This window comes from Mus caroli, chromosome 14 (genome assembly GCF_900094665.2).
Source record: "Mus caroli chromosome 14, CAROLI_EIJ_v1.1, whole genome shotgun sequence".
Taxonomy (NCBI): Eukaryota; Metazoa; Chordata; class Mammalia; order Rodentia; family Muridae; genus Mus; species Mus caroli.
Window position 1 is genome coordinate 24,354,648 of NC_034583.1, and position 22,372 is coordinate 24,377,019.

At 50.0% G+C, this 22,372-nt stretch overlaps 1 protein-coding gene across 2 annotated transcripts in view; it reads left to right on the forward strand.

Moving 5' to 3' along the window:
* Positions 1-8,194: 8,194 nt before the first annotated feature.
* Galnt15 (polypeptide N-acetylgalactosaminyltransferase 15) overlaps positions 8,195-22,372 on the forward strand; it is a 36,045-nt gene continuing 21,867 nt past the window's right edge. The window contains exons 1-2 of one of the 2 annotated variants that reach the window (XM_029469136.1): positions 8,195-9,674; positions 21,568-21,734. In XM_029469136.1, the coding sequence (XP_029324996.1) occupies positions 9,136-9,674; positions 21,568-21,734 (706 nt within the window). In that variant the 5' untranslated portion in view covers positions 8,195-9,135. The remainder of the gene's footprint in view (positions 9,675-21,567; positions 21,735-22,372) is intronic. The other variant, XM_021181905.2, reaches the window with a different exon arrangement.

Genomic DNA, 22,372 nt, shown 5'->3' on the forward strand with positions numbered 1-22,372 from the left:
CTCCACCAACCAAGCAAGTCCCTGCTGCCTGGGATGGAGGCCCAAATACAACACAAGTGTGATTTAAATTGTATTTTTTTCAAGCTTGATTCCACTGATTCTTTGTGAGTTTCCCATCATGCACGCTAGTTCCACTCATCTTCCCATCTCTTCATAGCTACCCTCCGCTCCAACCCATCCCTTGGGGTGCACAACCATCTGTACACAAACTGGTACTCTCAGAGGTGAACTGAGTTCTCCGCACAGCCCAAGTTTGTGTCCTCTGTAGTCAAAGGACCCCTCTGTCCTGGCTGCCTTGCTCCTGGTTATCAGCAAACCTCTGTCATCAGCATCGTCTTCCACTTGTACACTCTATCAAGAATCAAGGAAAAATGCTTTCCTTTTCCATCTGAAAAGCTCTTTCAAACGCTTTCAAAGAAACCGCATTTTAAGGCTTTCTTTAGAGACAGCCTGACTTTGCAAAGGGGAACACGCTGCAAATGACATACCAGGAGATGGCCCAGTCCACCATCCAGGGAATGGTTGCTCTGCCTTGCTGAACCTAAAATTTCCCAAAGATACCAGTTAAGAGTCCCAAGGAAGTACAAAGTCACAAGAGTCACAAGGAATACCTGGTAATTGTGCAGGTTATCTCTCAAGACAGTTTCTAAGAGCCCCTAATAATAGCACATTTGCATAGCTGGTTCCAGCATTGGTCAGGGTGACTTTCTTTGAATGAACACTCCTTGAACCCAGGAAGCAGGTGGGTGGAGGATTGTCACTATCTGTTTTATGATTAGCATACCTTGGAGCAATGAGTCACAGAGGTCACATTCCCAAGCCTGGGCCTAAAGGCCTAGAATTTTGTTTTTACGTTATACTTTCACCTTCAGATGAAGATGTAGAACTCTCAGCTCCTTCTCCTGCACCGTGCCTGCCTGGATGCTACTATGCTTCCCACCATTATGATAATGGACTGAACCTCAGAACCTATAAGCCAGCCCCAATGAAATGTTTTCCTTTCTAAGAGCTGCCTTGGTCATGGTGTCTCTTCACAGCAATGGAAACCCTAAGACACCATCAATGCTCTTATACCTCTCTGCCTCAAACGGCAGCTGACAGCTGAAGAGCTCAGGCCCGGCCAGGGACGGTTCCAACCAGTCATGAGCTGAAGGCATAGGACTGGTTGTTTGGTGTCCAGGATTCTTGTATGCTTATGCAGGATTCTTATCTGGCTGGCTGGCTAGCTGGCTGGAGTTCTCTACACACACACACACACACACACACACACACACACACACACACACACACACACAGCTGACTCCCTCTCTCTCTCATCTAGCCTGCAGAAGCAGGGAGACAGAGACTTTCCAAAGCGATGGTAAACACTGAGCGCACAACCTCAAGCGGCCCAGCCAAGAAAACAGTCCTGGTGGGTCAGAAACTCTGAGGCCACACTGGGTCAAGGAATCAAGTTGGTAGGTATAAGCAGGCAGGGACCACAGGATGGAAGAGCCATTAAGAGTGGCCCCTTAAGGCTGAAGAAGCTCACATACAACCAACTTGCTCTCTACCCTAGGTTTGTCTCTCTAGCACCTGATACAGTAACTAGCCCATAACCAACAAATTACCCAGCTGCCTTCCCCCAGAGCTGAGTACTGTAGCATCACAAGGAGGGGGTGGTTTTAAAGAAATCAACTAGTCTTTATTCCTCCCCCCACTTGCATCTGCTCTGGTTTCTCTGCACACCTATAGACTCTGGAAGTTCCCAGGTCTGAGGTACTCACTCCCTACGCCATCATGATGGTCAAAATTGATTGTAAGTGTCATAGGACCTAGAATCACCTAGAAGACAGAGCTCTGGGCATTTCTGTGAAGGAGCTTCTAGACTGAGCAGGGCACACGGTTCCATGGGGGAGGGTCTCAGACAGATTAAAAGGAGAAACTGGGCCAAGCATCAAATGTCTCTCTCACTTCCTGATCCTGGATTCAAGTTCGAGGCAAGTCTGTGCCAGGAATCCTGGCTTCCACAACCCCACTGCAAAGGGCTAGGGGGCTAGGTGGTTCGTATATAGGCAAGCCCAATCTGTCACACTGGCCAGGATGGTCATAAACCCTACTGCACAAAGCTGCACTGGGGATGACAGGGAGCTTTGGCCTTTTAACCAACAGATTCCACCACACTGGCTTTCGAATGAATCAAAACATAGATACGCAGGCACCCTAGTAGCAAGAGAGGTCTGCCAGCCTTTGAGGTAAAATACGGGAGACCCTCAGAAGCAGGTGAGCAGAGGAGATGACAGCCACTATAGCTCCCACGTGTCGCTGATCTGCTGATGCACTGCAGAGCAGGAAGCAGTGGCTGGCTGGGCCACGAATGCTCTATCTTCCTGGCCGTTCCTCCAGCAGCCTTCTCCCACAGGCGTGGGCCTGTGTGTAGCTCCATGGCCACATGCCTGAGCTTCTCCAGGATGTCTGTTCCAACTGTCAGAAGCAACAGGAGTTCACATGAACTTAGTCTACCTTCATGGGGCTCTGCTTTGGTAGATCCGACTGCTTGCAGGTATCTCCACTGTGCATCCCTCTGTCCTTCCCAAGAGTCCACCCTGCAGCTAAAAGACCAGGGAGGCAGCTTTATTCTCAACCGGTGGGCTGGCTGGTTGTTTCAAGAATCCTTTCCCTAGGAAGACATAAAGATCCTCTATCCCCTCCTCATAAGGTCCCAATGACAAATGTACCACAGGAGTCCACAGTTGTTCACCCTGGGGAACCAATGAGTTTATTAGGCTTCCTTATGAGATGCTAGCAGCAGGTGGGAGGTGCTAGCAGCAAGGGGGGAGGTGTTAACAGCAGGGGGGAGGTGCTAGCAGCAGGGAGGAGGTGCTGGCAGCAGGGAGGAGGTGCTGGCAGCAGGGGGAGGTGCTAGCAGCAGTGGGGAGGTGCTGCCAGCAGAGGGGGGTGCTGGCAGCAGGGAGGAGGTGCTGGCAGCAGCGGGGGGCGGTGCTGGCAGCAGGGGGGAGGTGCTAGCAGTCTTGTAACTGACCCTAAAGCAACTACAGTTTAAAGGTTTCACCCAGTGTCAATGATGGCTTCCCCCTAACCTCATAGGTAGAGCCCCTCCCTCTTAGCCCTCCCTAGCTTATATGGTCTAGCACCTCCTAACCCCAGAAGTCACATGCAATTATGCCAGAGTTGCATATAAATGCTTGGGAGGAGGGGCTGAAATCTCGGGTGAAGATCAAAGACCCTCCACACCCTTCTTCTCTTTGGGAACTGTCAACAGTCAGCAAAACTAACCAGAATAGATTCTTGCAAGCAGGCACAGTCCTGATAAAAATGACAACTGTTCAAAAAAAAAAAAAATGACAGCTGTTTGCTTGAAAGACCACATTCTTCAACACTGATGGTGAATGCCAGCGGCTACCAGATGGACAACCTGCTAGGCTTGGCCAGTGTCTCACAAGAAGGAAGACACCAAGAACATACTAGAGACTTCCATGAGTCATGAAGAACAATGATTCTTGAATATCTCATAATCCTCGAGGGATGTGGGGATGATCTGGCTGTGGCCTCTGTCACCCCATTGAGCATCATTGTCAATCCAGCTGATCTAGCTGGCTAGGCAGGATGTCACCTTCACTCTCAAGGTTTTACCATCATTGTCTTTGTCGTCATCATCACCATCACCATCACCATTATCACTAGCTGACATTCTGTGTATGAGGGGGCACACAAGAGGGAAGAAGAGTGAGATTAGGAGGAGGAGGGTGGAGAGTGGGGCGGGCCAAAAGAAAGTATCTGCTTCCAACAGTTGCCAAGACAAAGCTCCACAGCTTGGGAGCTTAAATAGATGTTGTCCCCCAGTGGTGACACCCAAAGTCTGAGAAGGGCCTGACAGGGTCTACTGCATGTCACCCCAGCCTCTGGGGCCAGGAGATCCATGTGGCACTCTTGGTTACAGAGGGATGCCTCACCTCAGTCTTAGCCTTCACCTTACACGGTTTCTCCCCATGCCGTGTCTCTTCCCCAACTGTCCCCTCTGTAAGAACACCTCATATTGAACTAGAAACTCCTGACAGCATTTTATCTGATCATCCAGAGCATGTGTTTCCTGTGAAGGTCCCATCACAGATCTGGAGGACATAATATCTAAGAGGACAAGGCCCAAGCCTTCTTGGGAAAAAAAGAGAGGAGAGGACAGATGCTGAACCTCCCACCAGATGATGGAGGGAAGGGGCAGGGACCACATTCCAGGCCCTAGTGGCCCAGAGAGCTCAGGCAGGGCAACACTGAGGTGCGGGGCCATGGGGAACCCCAGCGAGTCTCCTGTTTCTGGGGCCAGGGGAACAGATGGATAGACAGATTTTTGTTGTGTATTTGTGAATCCAGGCCTTCGTTAGTTTTAATTATGGCAGACAGGGAAAGAGAGATCCTTTCTACCTCCAGGGAACCACTAAAAGGAAGACTCTGGCTATAAGACAACCAAAGCCAAGACCAGGACTATGGACTGAAGGCACGCTGCTGGTGTCTGGAGATGAAAAGAGGGCCAGGCCAGGAGGAGGTGTGTGAGGGCAACAGAGTGATGCCCTATGTCAGGGGCACGGAGAGCAGAGATGGTAGCACGTTGGAGCCTTGGATTCAGAAAGTTTTCTGTTTCCTCTAATCTAGAAGTGGTACTAAGAAGCTTAGACCATGGAGCCCCTTTAACATTGTATGAAGCCTTGTCAGGGCCCTCAGGAACCCCTTAAATCAATGTTCCAGAGGCTTAGAGGTTTCTGAGCCTAGGGTAGGGCGACTTAGCTCCTCAGCAGTGGCAGACACACCAACACCATCTACTGAAGCCCTGAGCACCCACAGCAGTGTGGAGTGGTATGAGCATTTTCTGAGTTTACTGTCTATTTTGGAGAATCTAGAAATCCAACCTTAAAATGTCACCCCATGATTATGGGCTGTATGAAACCCATACCAGGCTGATCCCAACCCCAGAATGGGAGATATTGAGACATTCACCCAGATTGTAAGGGCTGTATAGCTGACTCCACATTCCCTATGGAGCAATGTTTCCATATAGAAGTAGGTTTGGTCACTAAAAATAAAAATAGCCAGAAACTAGCCACCCACTGTCTTTGATGAGCATACGTCTCATACAGCTGGGTGAGAACATCCAAAGATCTGAATGTTTAACTCGTCAGGTGTTAAGAGGAGCTATATTCCCAAAGAGAGCAGGGAAAAGGCCAGAGAGTGCTGTGCACGAGCAGAGGGGCTCTGGGATGTAGAAAAGAAGGAAGCTCTGGTGTCCAAAGCGCATGAGACACAGAGGTGAAATAGTGGGCTGCATGAGTGGGTTTCTGAGGGAAGAGACCACGTGGCATTTTGGCTAAGGAAGCAGATATAACCCTGGACTGGGAAGGTTAATTTAGAGTTTGAAGTGAGCAAGGCAGGAGATGATTAGACAAACGAAAAGTCTGTACAGATAATGGTGACACTGCCCTCTCAGCCTTCTGTGTTGGGACCTTTGGTGGCAACATTCTTGTTAACCTCAACATGTCTCAGAAATTCTATACTACATGCCCCAGGGTCCTGACCTCTTGAATTTGAAAGGCGTCCAAGCTTTCCACCCCCCACCCAAGTCTGACAGTCTGAGATTGGAGACTTGGAGACCAAGAGGTCTGGATACTGCATCAGCACTGGGCTATTGGGGGAACATCTGCATAGATACTGCTGTGTCAGAGAGAGGGAGAGAGGGAGGGAGGGAGGGAGGGAGGGAGGGAGAGACATAACCAACCAAGTCAAAAGTAGAAACATTTCTTCTTTTTTTCAATTTCTTATTAGATATTTTCTTCATTTATATTTCAAATGCTATCCCGAAAGTCCCCTATACCCTCCCCCCGCCCTGCTCCCCTACCCACCCACTCCCACTTCTTGGACCTGGTGTTCCCCTGTACTGGGGCATATAGAGTTTGCAAGACCAAGGGGCCTCTCTTCCCAATGATGGCCGACTAGGCCATCTTCTGCCACATATGCAGCTAGAGTCAAGAGCTCTGGGATACTGGTTAGTTCATATTGTTGTTCCATCTATAGGGTTGCAGACCCCTTCAGCTCCTTAGGTACTTTCTCTAGCTCCTCCATTGGGGGCCCTGTGTTCCATCCAATAGATGACTGTGAGCATCCACTTCTGTATTTGCCAGGCACTGGCATAGCCTCACAGGAGACAGCTATATCAGGGGCCTTTCAGCAAAATCTTGCTGGCATGTGCAATAGTGTCTGTGTTTGGTGGCTGATTATGGGATGGATCCCCGTCGAAACATTTCTACCTGAAAAAATTTAAAGCTCACATTCTAAGATCAAAATCAAAACAGAAAATAATGATCAAAGAATTCCCCAGTGGAAATGTCACCCACATCCATCGAAAGAAATGCAGCTCACAGCAGTTGTCAACTACCCTTCACCAAGATGGCCCGTGTTCTCCATCCCTGTGATGGCTAATCTTAATTGTCAACTTGACTTTACCTGGGATCATTTGAAGAGAGAATCTCAGTGAAGGCCTGTCTGCTCCCATCCAGGAAATGGAGTGGACCCAGTCAACACTTTATCTTTCTATGGCCATTACCTGACCTTGCCAATGTCACATGTCCCCAGATAATCCATTGTTGTTGGCCTCCTTCCGCCTGCTGCCTGCCTTCCTCACTCCGGCGGGCGGCAGCGTCCTCAGTCTTAGAATTTCTCAGGGAACCCTTCCATGACCTTCCTCTCCCCCACATGCCAGCTTTATCAGAGCACACTGTAAGTTCTTTCTAAAGTCTGTCTGAAGTCACTCTGAGCTTCAACAATGATCCACTCTTGGCTTCTGCCCTTTGTAATCTCGACCCAACAGGTGGAGGGATTCAGTTAAGACCCAAGTCAGAGGTCTCTCTTCTGCCCACAGGTCTCCAAAGGCTCTCATGCCACTCAGAGGAGAAGCCAAGGTCCTTTCCATGCCCTACAGAGCTGTCCTCCATCCCTGCTCTGTCATTGCTGATAGATCTGCCTCCTTCACTCTACTCTCTACTCTGCTTCGCCTCCATGGTGCTTCAACTCCCACGATGCTCTACCTCCTATAGTGCTCCCTCCACCCTCATTATAAACACTCCCCAGGGAGGGAGGGCAAGGCTCAGGAGGTGAGCAGAGGATTATGCGTCTGGGAAGTGGAAACCGGAAGATTCTCAGAGACCTCTCCCCTGCTTTACAGAGGTCTCCCCTGAGAAGGATACTGAGCAGCGGAGCTGCAGAGATTCATTGGACCCTTCGGCTGCCTGCAGGTTGTGCAGAGCTCGGGGTCACAGCTTTCATGAGCTATCACCCATGGTGGGCCGGCTTTGCAATGATGCAGCTGCTTTTCTGCACCATCCCTCCTCCTGTAACCCCTGACCCATACTCCTGTTAGTAACCCCAATTAAAACTCATGACCCACCAAACGACTTTGGTGCAGTCATTACTTTGGTCTGCTGTGGGTTCCTTTTCTGGGGACGTGTGTCCGTCACACAACCATGTTCCATCTCCGTTTTCCTTCAGTCCCATTGCTCCATGCTCCCTCCCATTGCGCTGCCTCTGACTGCTCTCCACCTCCCGTCATGCCCACTGCCCTGTGCCATCTCCCATTGTGCCCCATTTCCCATCATGCTCCATCTCCCAGCATGCCTCATTTCTCAGTAATCCACCCCCCACCATGCTCTGCCTCCTGTCCTGTCTCCTTTTGCCTCTGCTCCAACCATGCCCTCCCTATCTCCCTTCCTTTGTGCTTCCTCTCCTACAGTGGCTCCATCACAGTGCGCTTGGCCTGCTCTGCTCTGGCCCGCTGTTCCCTATACCGGACCCATTCCTTTCAGAGCCTCGCCTTTGTTACTCCTTCTGCCTGGCTCTCCCCATTACACAGATGCTGGCTCTTCTAGGAAACACACAGTGCCACTTCAGATTGATTTTTGCCCTCCAGCCCGTATTCCCCAGCTCCCATCTCTGCCTCGGCTCCGCCCCCCGCCCCGCCTCCTTGGCCCTTGACATAGTCTGACCTCCAGACACTAACAGACCATCTCTCCATCTCCCTCATTGTCAAGCACCCGGAGGTCCCAGTTTGACTTCATTCTCTGTTATACTCCTGGTCCAGGGAACAGTTGGGGGCATAGGGCGGGCAGCTGCTCGTTATGTGTGTACGAGCTAAATGGATTTTGAAGACTGAAAGAGCTTGAAATATGCCTCTCCTCCATCAGCCTCCAGGTGCTTCTGCGGAAGTCAGCCAGGTAGCCAGACTTACAAGGGCTTCCTCTGCTCCTCACTTTTAGAAAGGAAAGGCTAGTGGGGCCCCGGGAAGGAGCCAGGCAGATTGCCTTGGGAGATTGAAGGTGCTGACAGGCAGCTGCTCCTGGCATCTGCGTCACCTTGGCAGCCTGTCCAAACCAGGAGGGAATTCTCCTTTCTGCTCTTCTGGGTGGGGAGAGGATGCCTCCCTATGAATGGTGCTCAAGTCTGAACTCCTGGGAGGTTGCTGTTTTGGATCGGCTCTTGGGGTGATGCTGTGTGGCTGTGCAAAGCCTGGGAACACGGGGGCATTAGGACCAGGAGCGAGACGCACACTTGGCTTCCGTCGTATCTGGCAGAGGGTTCCTGCAGAGCTGGAGGTATGTGTGAAAGGAAACCCGGACAGTGCCTGCCGGCTTTACATCTGTTGCTCTGACCTGACTCAAGGCATCCCAAGGAAGGTGTCTGTCATCTTGGCTTGACTGAATCCCCCAGCAACTCGCCCCAGACAGCTTGTAGAACCTGACCACTCATGCAGAGAGGGAAAGAACATGGGCTAATCACCAGAGCAGGATGGACAAGAGCAGGGTGAGAGGGGAGCCAACAACTGGAGACCCTTCTCAGAAGACAGCTAACACTCAGAGAGGACCCAGGACCCCAGGCTCTGGTGGCTTTCTGATTCTAGAGGGCAGCGGGTCTTATAAATGCTACGTTGGCATATAGACGTTAGCAAACGTCTGGTGGGATAAAAGGTGCAGGTGGATGGCAAAAAGCCTTTTAGCTGGAATGAACAGCCCAGGTTCGGTTTCAAGCTTGAAGGTACCTGGATAGCAAGGAGGAAGCAAACTTAATCAGGACCTGTTGCTTCGGGAGAGTGGCTGCGACATGCTCCCGAGGAAGCGACCCAGGAGTGGACGTTCCAGGCTTCAGTTCCTCCTACTCTTCCTGACTCTGGGATGTGTCCTGATGATGGTGATCCTGCTGCATCCTCCCCCGCCCACCCTGCACCAGGCTGTCACAGTCCAGGCCAGCAAACACAGCCCTGACACGGGGTACCGCCTGGACTTTGGGGACTCTCAGGAGTGGGTTCTGGAGGCTGAGACTGAGGGTGATGAGTACAGTCTCTTGGATGGCCTGCCATCCTTCATCTCCCTGCAGGAGGATCAACTGCTGGTGGCCGTGGCCTCACCCAGAGCTAGGAGGAGTCAGAGCCAGGGCAGGAGCCAGGGCAGCTACCAGTTCATCAAACACAGGAGCAGGAGATGGGATGAGGAAGCCCTGGAAAAGGACTGGAGGACTGAAGAGGATGTGGAGGAATCAGAAGAGGTGCTGACCCCACTTGGCCCGGACTCAGATGGCCTCAACAAGCCACTCAGTGCCCGCCTGCCCCTGAGGAGAGTCCTGCCCGAGGTGCGACACCCACTGTAAGTAAGGGTCCTGCGATCTCTTCTCCGGTCTAAGCGTGTGACTCAGTGGTAGTAAATTCCCAAGTGCCAACTCAGCAGTCAGCCTCTCCCATCCTTAGGACAGTGCTCCTTAAGATGTGGTCCCTGGGGCCAGATATCAGCCTGGCTGATGAAGTGCCTGAATTGGAGATCCTCAAATCCTGTCTCAGACCTGCTCAGTCAGAAGCCCCAGAGTCACTGATCAGCTACTAACAAGTCCCAAGGGAGGGAAGGTCTCATTCGTTCATTCTCTTCCCAGGCCTGCCTTTAGTCCCCCTAGGTCACACAGTGAGATGGAAGCAGAAGCTTCGAGGCACCTTCCATCTCTCATGCTGACTCCAGGGCAGTCTTCATGTTCTGTTACTATTAGTGCTTACCTTTATCTGGGGTCAAAGAAGCAGATGCAAGAATTGCAAGAAATGTTTATGTACTTCTTGCCCTCTGCCTGGTTTTAATCTAAGAGCTTTCCCTGTGAGACCCATAAGGCCCTAGAAAAGTCCACTTGCACTGTACGAATGTTAGCCTCACGCCTGGTTTGTACAGTTGAAAGTAAGGCACAGAGAGGCCCTGCAGCTTGCTCACTGCAGCTAGTAAGTGTCAAAGGAGAAATGTGAATTGTGGCATTTAAGTGCCAGGGGAGCCTGTAGCGTCACTTTCTGCTCCTCTCCTTGGTCCCTACAAGAAAGGAACAGTTCCAATGCCTGAGAGTTCCTGTGCTGCACTGCCTACAACTCAGCCTGCAGGGCACCCCACCCCAGGATTCAAGCTTCGAGATGTATGTGACATGCGGATTTGTGCCCAGGGAGACAGTAGCTCATTCTCTAGTCCCCGGTCCCTTCCCACCATGAATAGCCACAGAGAGACAAGAGATTGCCTGCTCACATCCAGAAGCAATTGTGGCTGGGTAGCTAGCGTGGTCTCGGGCCCTGCCCTAGAAACCATGGCTCTTTCCACAGCCCATTGGGCTTTCTGGAAAGCAAACATCATCTGCCCCTGAAAGCAAAATGACATGTGTGGGATAACTAGGAGCAGGGCCGGCACTCTTTGGACCCCTAACCCCTCTCAGCCTCGTCGCTGAGCCACTCACGTGCACAGGTGTGCAGATCACCGGGAGCACAGGCCACTTTAGGTTGTGTGTCCTGCAATACTCACCTGCCCTCAGTCCCAGTTCTGCTATGCTAACTTCACACTTTGGCTATAAAAGTTCTTCCCAGGACACTCCTGCCCGACTCTGGTTTCGGGCTGTCTTTGAACTCACAACACCTTATAGAACAGACATGGCTCTGGGTGTGTTCATTTCTGCAGTGCCTGCTTCCCCTGCTGTGTTGAGTCAGCAGAAGGTCAGGAGCGATTGCGCACTGCATGACCCAGCATCCCGCACACCCCATACAGCTGCTGGATGAAGGAACAGCTTAGCAGTTCATTCCGTGTGTGTTCTCACTGGCTGAGAGCAAGAGTGAACATCTCCATTCCATAAACAAGAAACACTGGCTCTGGCTTTGGGGGATGTGTGTGTGTGTGTGTGTGTGTGTGTGTGTGTGTGTGTGTGTGCGTGTGTGTATGTGTGTGTGTGTGACTGTGTTTCCAAAGCACCCTACACATGCATACATATTCTTGTGCACCTATGACCTGTGCATGCACTGTGTGTTGAGTGTATGTTATGCTGTGTACATTAAATGGGGGTATGTGGTGGGTAGTACATGTGCATAGTAGTTTGGAGTTTTGTATCTGCAGGTTGTGTGTGTGGTATGATAAGCATAGGTGTGAGCTATATTGATATGATGGCGTGTGTGTTTTCAAGCTGTGGATGTAGACTATACATAGATACATAGTATATCTATTGTGCATTGGGGCATGTATTATGTGGAACTGTGTGTGTGTTATGTTGTGTGTTTGTCTTGTTTTTATGTAATGTGTATGTGTATTGTGCTGGAACAGTGTTTGATATGTATTATGGGCCTTTGTGTGTATTATATGTGTTATATGTATTGTATGTGCTGCATATGTGCTGCGAGTGCTCTGTGTGTAAGACACATGTGCATGTGTTATGCATTTATTATGTAGTGCATGGATATGCTGTGTGTACAGTACGAACTGGGTGCATTTTGTGGCGTGATTACTGGGCACAGGTGTAGATGTTACTATGTTTAGCATGAGGAGTATAATGTGAATACATATGGTACATGTGTGTATGATGTGACATGTACATGTACTGTGCCTATGCCTATATGTATATGTTATGATACAATATTTTTTATGTTCTATGGGGCATGCATATGTGTGTTCTATAGCTTGCATGCGTGTAACATGTATGTTGCAAATGTTTCTTGCAATGGTTATGTGCTTGTGTGCAAGTGTGTTTCATGTGTATATACTTGTGGTGCAATGTTCATGTGTGCACAGGAGTTGGTGGTACAAGTGGATACAGATATACCAGGTGTGTTTGATATAAACAAACTTGGATATATACGTATATGTTGGGCAGACCGTTTCTTTGGCTGTTTCTTCCCTCCGTGGTAACCAGTGCATCGCAGTTGTCTGGGACCTACTCCATTTCCACACTGAAAGGTCTCTGGCAATCAAGAAACCTCTTTGCTTCCAGTGAAGCACACACTTGGGCACTCCAATCTGGGAGCCTCAGTTACCAACTCTATGTAGAGGTAGACAGAGCCCTCTCCTGGTCACTGGCAGTGAGTGCAGTCGATACAACCAGCGTTCATACCTGCAATCTGATTCCAGGCACAACCTCTACCCTATCCAAGGTAGCAGTGTCCCCCACCCCCATCCCATTCTACTGGGTAGAAAAACAAGAGACACCACATAGTAAGCACTGTATGTGGTGTGGAGCCCTGAGCTTTCCTGCCAGGGCTGGGAGACCTCTGCCTCTGGTGTCCCTTGTCCCACACTCCTCCAGTCTCCTCCCTGACTCCTAACCCAGGCATGTCCTCCTGACCTTCACCCAGACCCCACACCATCCTGGTTTTTGTCAGTCCCCTGGCTAGGTTCCAGGTCTCCTCAAGAATTGCAGCTGGAGATCAGTTTGCATAGAGGACATTCAATGGAGTTACCGATAATGAAAGACTGAAATATAAAAATATACTAGCGTAAAAGAAGTCAAAAGACAGGCTCATGGTGGTACATGCCTGTGACACCAGCACTCAGTGAAGGAGGGTGCGGCAGGAGAACTGTGGGTTTAAAGACAGCCTGAGCTACACCACCAGACCTCCATCTCAGAACAAATGTCTCCAGACAGAGGCAAACATATAATATGTGCTAGAGACTCCCCCAATAAGTGGCTTTTACTTCCTTAATCTGCTTCACAGATCTGTTCAGTAGGGTCCATTTTATGAATGAGGAAAATCAAGGTGTAGAAAGGGGAATGGGTTGGTGCCATGTGACCCAACAGCCTGTTCAATGCCAAAGTTAAGCTCTAAACCATTATGGTAGACTCCGAGTCTGTCAATTTCTGGACCAGGCCTGGGAAAGACACCTAAATTGCAAACATTTAAAGCTTGCCGGTCTTAAAGCTGGTCACCTCCCAGCCTCTGAGAGTGCATTGGTGGATGCCTACCACAGAATCCTCAGTATTACTAAGGAGCTGAAACTGTCCAGTCTCGTCCCAGAACACCAGAGGGCTAAATGTAACTTACAAAGTGCCCATCTTGCTTACACTTAATACTTGTGGTGCACCCAAGCACCCAGAAGGCTTGTTTGAAGTACAGGTTCCTGGGCACTACAGATGCTCTGAAGATGCTCTGGGAACCCTGTTCCAAGTCAGCTTTCTAGGTCAGGTTAGCCAGAGCAGGGATCCTCAACCTTCAACATGCCTGTGAACGTGCAGTAGTGGGTTGGTGGGCAGAGCTGGATTTTGGAGGTCTGGGCTGCAGCCTGAGAGGCTAAGTCTGCTGTGCTGGCTCTACTTTCAGCAGCCAGGGACTACACCAGCGAATCTCAGGTATGTGTAGGCCCGGTTCGCCTGTGTGTGAATTCAAACACAGACATTTGGTCTTTGTGCCCACCTCATATCTGATCCATGAGGGTGAGGTGTCTTTTGCAGGCAGCCAGGCTGAGAAGCAGGGTCTAATTGCACAAGGCTGGTCTCCAGCATTGAAAGCCAGTGGAAAGAGCTTGGGAGGGGTCTCTTCTCCTGAGCTAGGAGGTAGCTGTGTTGTCGAGCAGAAAGCAGTGTCATAATTCATGGTCCATTCCGTTCCCTGAGATGCCTGGGACATGCCAGTCAGTGGGTCACCTGATGACTCTCTGCTCCTCTTGTGAGTTCAACAGCCTGACCATGGAGACAATGGAGCTATGACTGACAGGGCGGCAGAGGGAGAGGAAAAACAGAACTAGGAAGAGACCCAGCATCCCCATTCCCACCAAAACATTGTCAGTGAAGTTTGGATCTGGGCCTAGCCGGCCATGTCATGAGGGCAATCAGAGGACACGATGCTTCTGACCCTTGAGGCCCATGTGGTGTGGCTATGATGGGGGACAATGCCTCCTCTGATCCCTCTCACTGCCACATGGCTGAGGCAGAAACTGCTCAGTATAACCCAAAAGTCCAAAGTGCTTAAGGGTGCCAGTGTGAGGAGGGGGCTTGCTCTGTGCGTCCACAATTCCAGCTGACCTTAGGGATCTGGGTAGAGGTCAGCCTGCATGAGATTCCCTCTCATTCCTAGGGAGGAGAATTTACACCAGTGTTAGTTACCTGGCCCCACCCAGGTGGGATCCACAGACCTACAGCATCAGCCCTGCAGACTCCAAGGCCCCACTCAGACTAGTGAGGGGTGGCAGTAATCTCTACATCAGATGTTCCCTGTGGCACTTACACTCACGTGAAAGCTGGATGTTGAGGACAAGGGAATGTGCTTAGCCCATTCAATCCAAGAATCAAGCCCCAGTACTGGGGTCGGGGAATATGAGGAACTGGAGACACGGCTCAGCAGTTAGAGCCCGCATTGCTCTTGCAAACAGCCCAAGTTTGCAATATAGCTCCCATGCCATCAAGTTCACAGCTGCTTTTAAATCCAGCTCCAGAGGATTCAATGCCCTCTTCTGGCCTCTGCAGGCAGCTGTATGCACATGTGTATACACACAGACACACAGACACAGAGACACTCAGATACACACACACACACACACACACACACACACACGCTCACACATACATACACATACACACTTTTGTTTAGAATATTGTTTCATCGGTCAATAGAAGAGCAGGCAGAGACCAGACTTCTATCTCAGTTGTAGTGTTAACTCCTCACTTAATTCACAGTCTTTTCTGACATATATTCATATGATCTGAGGTCACTCTTTTGAAAATGCACTAAAATTATGTACGCCTGCCTGCAGCTTTTTAATACGCCCATGAAAGTATATTTAAATGTGCACTCTCAGAGTCTGAGTTTAAACTCGTCCAATGTTAAATGGAGGGCTGCTACGGGTCAAGTTACTGTTACAGTAAGAACCTAGAGTGGAGAGGTATAAGCCAAGGGCACCATTGGTGCTGGCCACGCACACACTCCACTTAGAGCAGACCATCCAGGCCTCTCTGTGCTCAGAGGCTGACCTGGCCCGGGAGGGAAATCTTACTTTATTGTGTTCTGGTTTGTTCCATATTTACCTGTTCTACTATTGCGTAACTAGGGCAAAGTGAGAGGTACAATTAGTCAAAGACTGCTTAGCCACACCTCAAACTTACTCAAATACTTTTTATCCTTTTGAACATACGCCTAATTTCTACCTACAATTATTTTTAAAGATATACAGTAAGTCGGCTGAAGGCACGGGGCTTAGGATCGACACCCCTGGGCGTGGCAGTTGTGGGTGAGCTGCCCAACAGTGGTAGACAGGATGGGCTATTGAGTCTTCCTCAGGAAGCCCCGAGGCACAGCTGGCGCACCAGCTCGGAGAGTTATCACCTTAACAGGGATTTTTATAATGAGTTGTTTCTGTGGCTCGCAGCTCAGTTTTAGCTCTCCTGTTTTTCAGCTTGATTGCCTTTTCCTTTCAGATCTTTCAGCTTGTTTCCATCCACACATAGTATATAATCGAACATGGCGAAGTCTTCTCTCATAGTCTGCCATGCAACGTGACTCATTGGGGTGCCATGTTCTCTCATACCGCTCTGCCCTCCATAGTAAGGGGGCTCCCACTTCATAGGCCATGTAGCTGCACTGCTATCCTCCAGCTATCTGAAACACTTCCATCAGTCACTAGTTTTTTGGAAACTACCTCTGCAGTGGGTGAACACCAAATGTTATATGACACATGAACAGCACTGATGCGGGCTAACCTCTGCCACCTTTTAGTGAAGACCCTGGCGCCCAGTGACCTCATCAGGACATACAATATTTTTTAACGTGTGAAAAATGAATGAGTCTCCTACCAGATCTACAGGGTTGTCTGGAACTTGCTTTCTGATTCACTCTATTAGGTGAGCATCCAGGAACAGTCACAAGGTCCTCTCAGGTCTAAGGACAGAGACGCTCACCTTACTTAAGGGACTGGCCACAGACTGGCCTCCAGTGAGGGACGGGCAAGACTGGAGATCAGAGACATGTGAGGGACTCCCAACCCATCTCCAAGGTGCTGGCTTTTCTGACACCCCTAGGACAGGCATTCTTGGCTCCTACCCAACTGCTCTGCCCTCGCTTGGCCTGCAGTTACAGCTGTGACCCAGGCGTCCACATCACTCAGGAATTTGCTTGCAATGCAAGGTTTCAAGGCCCCATGCAGACATTCTCAGTGTGACTGTGCATCTAACAAGATTCCATTGTCATTGATGCTCACTAGCATCAGAGAGCTCTGCGCTAACCTCCTGGGGTGTCCTGCTTCATCTGTGGCCTTCTTTTTTTTTTTTTTAATTTATTTATTATATGTAAGTACACTGTAGCTGTCCTCAGACACTCCAGAAGAGGGAGTCAGATTTTGTTACGAATGGTTGTGAGCCACCATGTGGTTGCTGGGATTTGAACTCCTGACCTTCGGAAGAGCAGTCGGGTGCTCTTACCCACTGAGCCATCTCACCAGCCCCGTCTGTGGCCTTCTCATGGTGGCTGATGATCTCTGAACTTCTGAAGAACAAACTCTTCAGGCAAACATTCTGGATCCAGTCAGGGTTGAGAACCATGACTCCATTTGGTACCCATCTGTGATCCAGGGTCAGAGGTAAGAAGGGATTCATCTCATGAAGCCCCAAAGAGAGGGTGTTACTGCCCTGAGAATGTGTGCCCTGGTAGAAGATGGCAGGTGGCAATGGTGTAGGTAGTGGTGGTGCAGGTGACAATGGTGCAGGTGTCAGTGGTGACTTCCTCTGATGACTCTGCCCTTCCTAGGTACCTGTGTCACCTGCAAGTGTTTGGTCCATTGTCCTAAGGGTTCTCTCCAGCCATGTTCTGGCCTTGTGTGGAAGTTGCTGTTCCCAGCTATTGCCTACAGGCAAGGTAGAAAATTAGGTTTCTCATCATGATGGAAGTTGGTATTGACTCCTGTCAGTTAGTGCTGTGTGCTCCTTGAGTGCATAGCCATCCTGGGTGCTCCTCCAATACACAGCCATCCTGGGTGCCCCTTCAGTACACAGCCATCCTGGGTGCTCCTCTAGTACACAGCCATCCTGGGTATTCTTTGAGACTAAGAGCAGAATCTTCATTCTTTGAACAAACCCTTTTTTCCATATTTATTTATCTGTTTGTTTGTTTGTTTGTTTAATTATAAGTGTGTTTTGCCTATTTGTATGCATGTGTACCATATATGTGCCTGATACATGCCCAAGGAGGTCAGAAGAGGGCATCAGATCCTCTGGAACTGAGGTTAAGAACGGTTGTGAACTGTTTGTGGATGCTGGGAACCAAACCTGGGTCCTCTTCATTAGCAATAAGTGTTCTTAACTACAGAGACATCTCTTCAGCCCCCTGAAAAGATCTTATTTAATGAAGATGAGCAAGACCAGCCCTAGCCCCACCCCCTAAAGAGTTCTAGGTCCACTGGGGGACACTGACAAGCAGCTGCAGGGCAAGAGATAAGATATGGAAGGCCACCTAGGGGGGACTCCCACTGGTGTAGTGGGAGCAGTAATGACAACACAGCTTTAGGAAACTGCTAGAACACTTTCTACCCTGGCCAGGGGACATGGGAGGGTGAGGCTAGTGCTCCAGCCAGGCCAACTGGTACAATGTGGTGACTCAGCCTCTTCAGAACACCATGCAAATGCATCTGCCAAGTTCCCGGGGGTGAGGGGCAGACAGTGAGCATGCTTTGACATGCTTCTCGGCATGGGGACTGTCCCTTTGCATTCAGGCCACACCCCTGCCCTGGAAAGAGCTGTTTGTCCAGATGCTGGGTAATTAGCGATGTCCGTAGCAAAGGCGGGCTCCAAACCTGAGTCAGCATGGTTCCTTGTTTAAGCTCTTCTGATGCTCCCTCAGAAGGTGAGGCAGTGCGGGCAGGGCCGGGCTTTGGGACACATGTCCAGCACTTAAAAATTGGGTTGGTAAGACGTTTGTCAGACAGCAGCCCCACCATTTAATAAAAACAATGCACGTGCCTTTCAATGCCTCTGCCTGAGGGCCTGGTCACCTGTGCAATCCCAAGGTCTTTGCAACTTACTCCCTCATTGATAAACTGGGCAGAGGTGGCCAGCAGGACTCACTTCACATCCAACACAGATGTTTTAAGAGGCAAAGTGACCTACTGGCCCAGAGCCTGGATCAATATGTTGTACATCGGCCTTAGTTGTTCAATTGCTTTGAAATGATTTAGAAAACATACATCACAAAATAGAAAATTGTTATTGTAAAATTTTTTGTAAGATAAGTTAAATATAGATGGATTTGTGTTTGGAATATATTATCTCAGCTCTGGGTACATACTGAGTCCCTTCCCCTACCTGGTCCCTACCAGAGGGACCTGTGAAGGACCTGCCTGCCCCATTCTGTCTGAACTACCTTCTCCCTTCTTTATGCCCCCCACCACCTGCAGGTCTCCTTCCAGTACTTGTATAGCTTATGCATTTGGGTTTTGTTTTCTGTGTTTGGAGGCAAACTCCATGGTTTTAGCAGACCTGATATAACGATGTTTTTGGTGAGTGTCCTGGGAAGCCCTGGCAGAGCCTGGGAATGGGTGCCAAGCAGAAAGGATACCAGGGTAAGCTGTGTCTTCAAGGTGGTTGCCCCTGGAAGCAGCTGGAGTTGAGGCCCACAGAGGAGTCCAGAGAGATGGTGTAGTTCATAACTCTGGAGTTGTCAGCCTTAGAGATTTCACACCACTTGTCTAAGTCTAAGAAGGGACGGATCCAGGATTCAAACCCAGTGGTCACTCTCGGTTTCTTCTCTGTTTGCTGTATGGGAGTGAACTCCCAAGATGCCCTCAGTCAAGAGCCTTGGAGTAAGGGGTGAAGATGTAGTCTGGCTGGCTTCAGGGTATGGCACACTCTTTCTACTGCACTGCCAGCCACGGGCATAGTGAGGACTCTTCTCGTTGCCTACTAGGTGACGGAGCCCACATCTCTGGGACCACAGAGGGCCATCAAACTTCATATATATTCAAACCCCTTCCTTCCATGGTGTTTGGAAGCTGTGTAACCTGCATGGTCCACAGCCCACCTCCTCCAGACCCTCTGTCTCCAGGAACAAATTAATAAACCCCTGTTCCTTCTAGAACCATCTAGCATGCTCTGAGCCCCAGGGCTTTGCGGATGCTTAACTAAAGATGTTTGGTGTGTGGACGAGGTGTGTGGAAGGTGCTGGACCTGTGCGCGCACCACAGGCAGACACCATGGTGTACACACCACTCAGTGCTCTGTTGGTCCTACCTGACACACCCCATCACTCCATGGTGGTCTTCAGCTCTGATCTCCTCTGACCTGAGGAGTGGTCCGTATGGTCTGTGTGAATCTTGAAGGTCGTGAGAGCTTCTTCCGGGGAGAGGAGCTAGGTCCTCTCCACACTGCTCCAGGAGACCCACCCAGCTTTGTGGAGTCATGCACTCTCTGCCCATCAAACCTACAGAAGCCCTGTCAGCCTGTATGCTATAACCATTCACACTTCCCATCCATCTGCTCACCACGTCTCTCAGTCTGAAGAGAAAACACACAAATGTCTGGTCGTCAAACTCAAAAATTTTGGAAACAGAACACCCTTTGAAATTCTAGCTCCTCTAACTGTCTGCTTACTATAAAGAGACCCTACAGAATCAAGAACACTAGCTGAGCAGTAGTGGCACACGCCTTTAAACCCAGCACTCAGGGGACAGAGACAAGCAAATCTCTGTGAGTTCTGAACCTCTGAACATGTAAGCCAGCCCCAATTAAATGCTGTCCTTTATAAGAGTTGCCTTGGTCATGGTTCATAGCAGTAAAACCCTAGCTATGACAGTGTCTGTGCCACCTAAATACATACATACATACATACATACATACATACATACATACATACATATATAAATAAGGGTTAGAGATGTAGCTCAGTGGTCGAGCACTTACCTAAGTGAGCTCAATGTAGCCCTGACAACAAATACATACATACATACATACATACACACACACACACACACACACACACACACACACACACACACACACATCTATAAACAGCACCTTACAAAAATGATGACAGAGAGTCCACACTCACACTTTTTTCACACCTGGCTCAAGAGGAAAATGGTTCTAATTTTTAAAATGAGGAACCTGATCACTTCCAAACACTAAGCAAAGCTACAAATGGCAGAGCAGCTAATGGCATAGCGTGCTGCCAGGCCCAAAGACCCACCCAGTTCCTGGAACCTACACAGTAGCCTGTGAGAACTGTCTTCAGCAAGTTGCCCTCTGACCTCCACTCCTGTGCTTATGTACATGCGCACACACACACACACACACACACACGTCCATGCACACATGTAAATGTAAAACCCCACAGACATTGGCTGCATCAGTTACTCTTCTCACTGTATGACTGAGTGTTTGACAGAAGCACTGCTGGAAGGAGAACATATTTGAGCTTATTTGCGCTCCTGGCTGATGGGATTAACTCTATCATGGCTGGAAAGGCGTGTGGGCTGCAGCAGCTTGGTCCACAGCTCCCAAACATCTCTGGTCTTCATCCCAAGTGTCACTACTACTCAGCAAAAGCTTCCACTCTGGTGAGGAAGGGACCAGGCAGAGGGACACTCAGCATCATTGGGGGACTGTGTCCCCCAGACAGGGCTAGGCCCAGACTGGTGACTCTGACCCAGAAAGAAGTTTCACTTTACAAAGTGGGTCCTTTTGTAAAGTGTGAGTGCTGGGCTGCTCTGTGTCTTAGGCTGTTATCAGTTTCCTCTACAGTGGACTCTCTGACAGCAATTCAGGCAGATGCTGAGCCCCTCCTTTACCTCAGAGCTGAGGTGTAAGGTGCAGACAATACAGTGGGGCAGGGTATCCAGACAGGGGTGGCTAAAGCAGGAATCACCCAGGAATTCTGAATGTAGAGTAGCTGGGGCTCTGCCCTGTACCAGTCACATGGCCTAGGGGAACAGGCTGCCTGCTGAGTCTCAGTTCCCTTATCTGCCGTGTTGACTTTGTCATCCATTCCCCCTATACACTTGAGAGCCACCATCTCAGCGAATGGGACCAGCTCCCTGCAAGTACAAAGAAGGAGCTGGCTGGGTTCAGCATGGCTCTTGGGATCTGAAGGCTGAGAGCTGGAACATGCTGCTACAGTGTGTTTTGGGATTTCTGTGTGGCCGCTTGAAATCCCAGGAGAGCCACTGAACTGGGATGGGAGGAAGCTATGGTCGCAGTGGCCCAGCCAGGCATGAAGAGTGAGGGACAGCTGGCAGAAGAAGAAGCCTTCTCAACTTCCGCTGGAAGGCTCCCTAATACTCTTCCCCACAGGTGTCTGCAGCAGCACCCTACAAGTGGCCTGCCTACAGCCAGCGTCATCCTCTGTTTCCATGACGAGGCCTGGCCCACGCTCTTGAGAACTGTCCACAGCATCCTGGACACAGCACCCAGGGCCCTGCTGCAGGAGATCATCCTTGTAGATGACCTCAGCCAGCAAGGTAACCCTGGATCACTGGGAGACGCTGACCTTGGGACAGAAGGGAGGAGGGGAGGACAAAAGGAAGGGGGATTTCATGTAAAAGAGGGAGTTCAAGCCCACAGGCAAGCTTCCAATGAAGAAGGAACACATACTCCAGTGTGCATATACTCCAGTGTGCATAATTAATGGCTGAAGGACCCCAGCAGAGGTCAGTAAGGTGGCAAGAAAGGGCAGAAGAAGAATCATCTAAGCTAGGAAGGACAAGGACAGGGAACTCCCAGGACTTGGTAAACCCAAGAGGCCCCTGGGGAAAGTCACTTCAGTCAGCTGGGATTCTCTTCCTCAGCCTTTGACTCCCTGCACACCCTGTTACCCTCTCCCTAAGATATCGTGTCTAAAGAAGGTGGTCTCCACATGGGTGCTCACTGTCTCCTGGGTGCTGGGCAAAACCTGCCAGCTGTCCAGAAGGGAAACTGAGGACCAAAGATGAGAAAAAGACCAGAGCTGAGTTGTGCTAAAAGAGGGAGAGTTGGGCCCAGAGCCCAGACTGTAGGATGTGGGGGATGCTCCCTCTGTCAGGATGCTCAGGACAAGAAACTGCATTAAAAAGCAGTCATCAACAGAGAAATTCTCAGCCGGGCGTGGTGGCGCACGCCT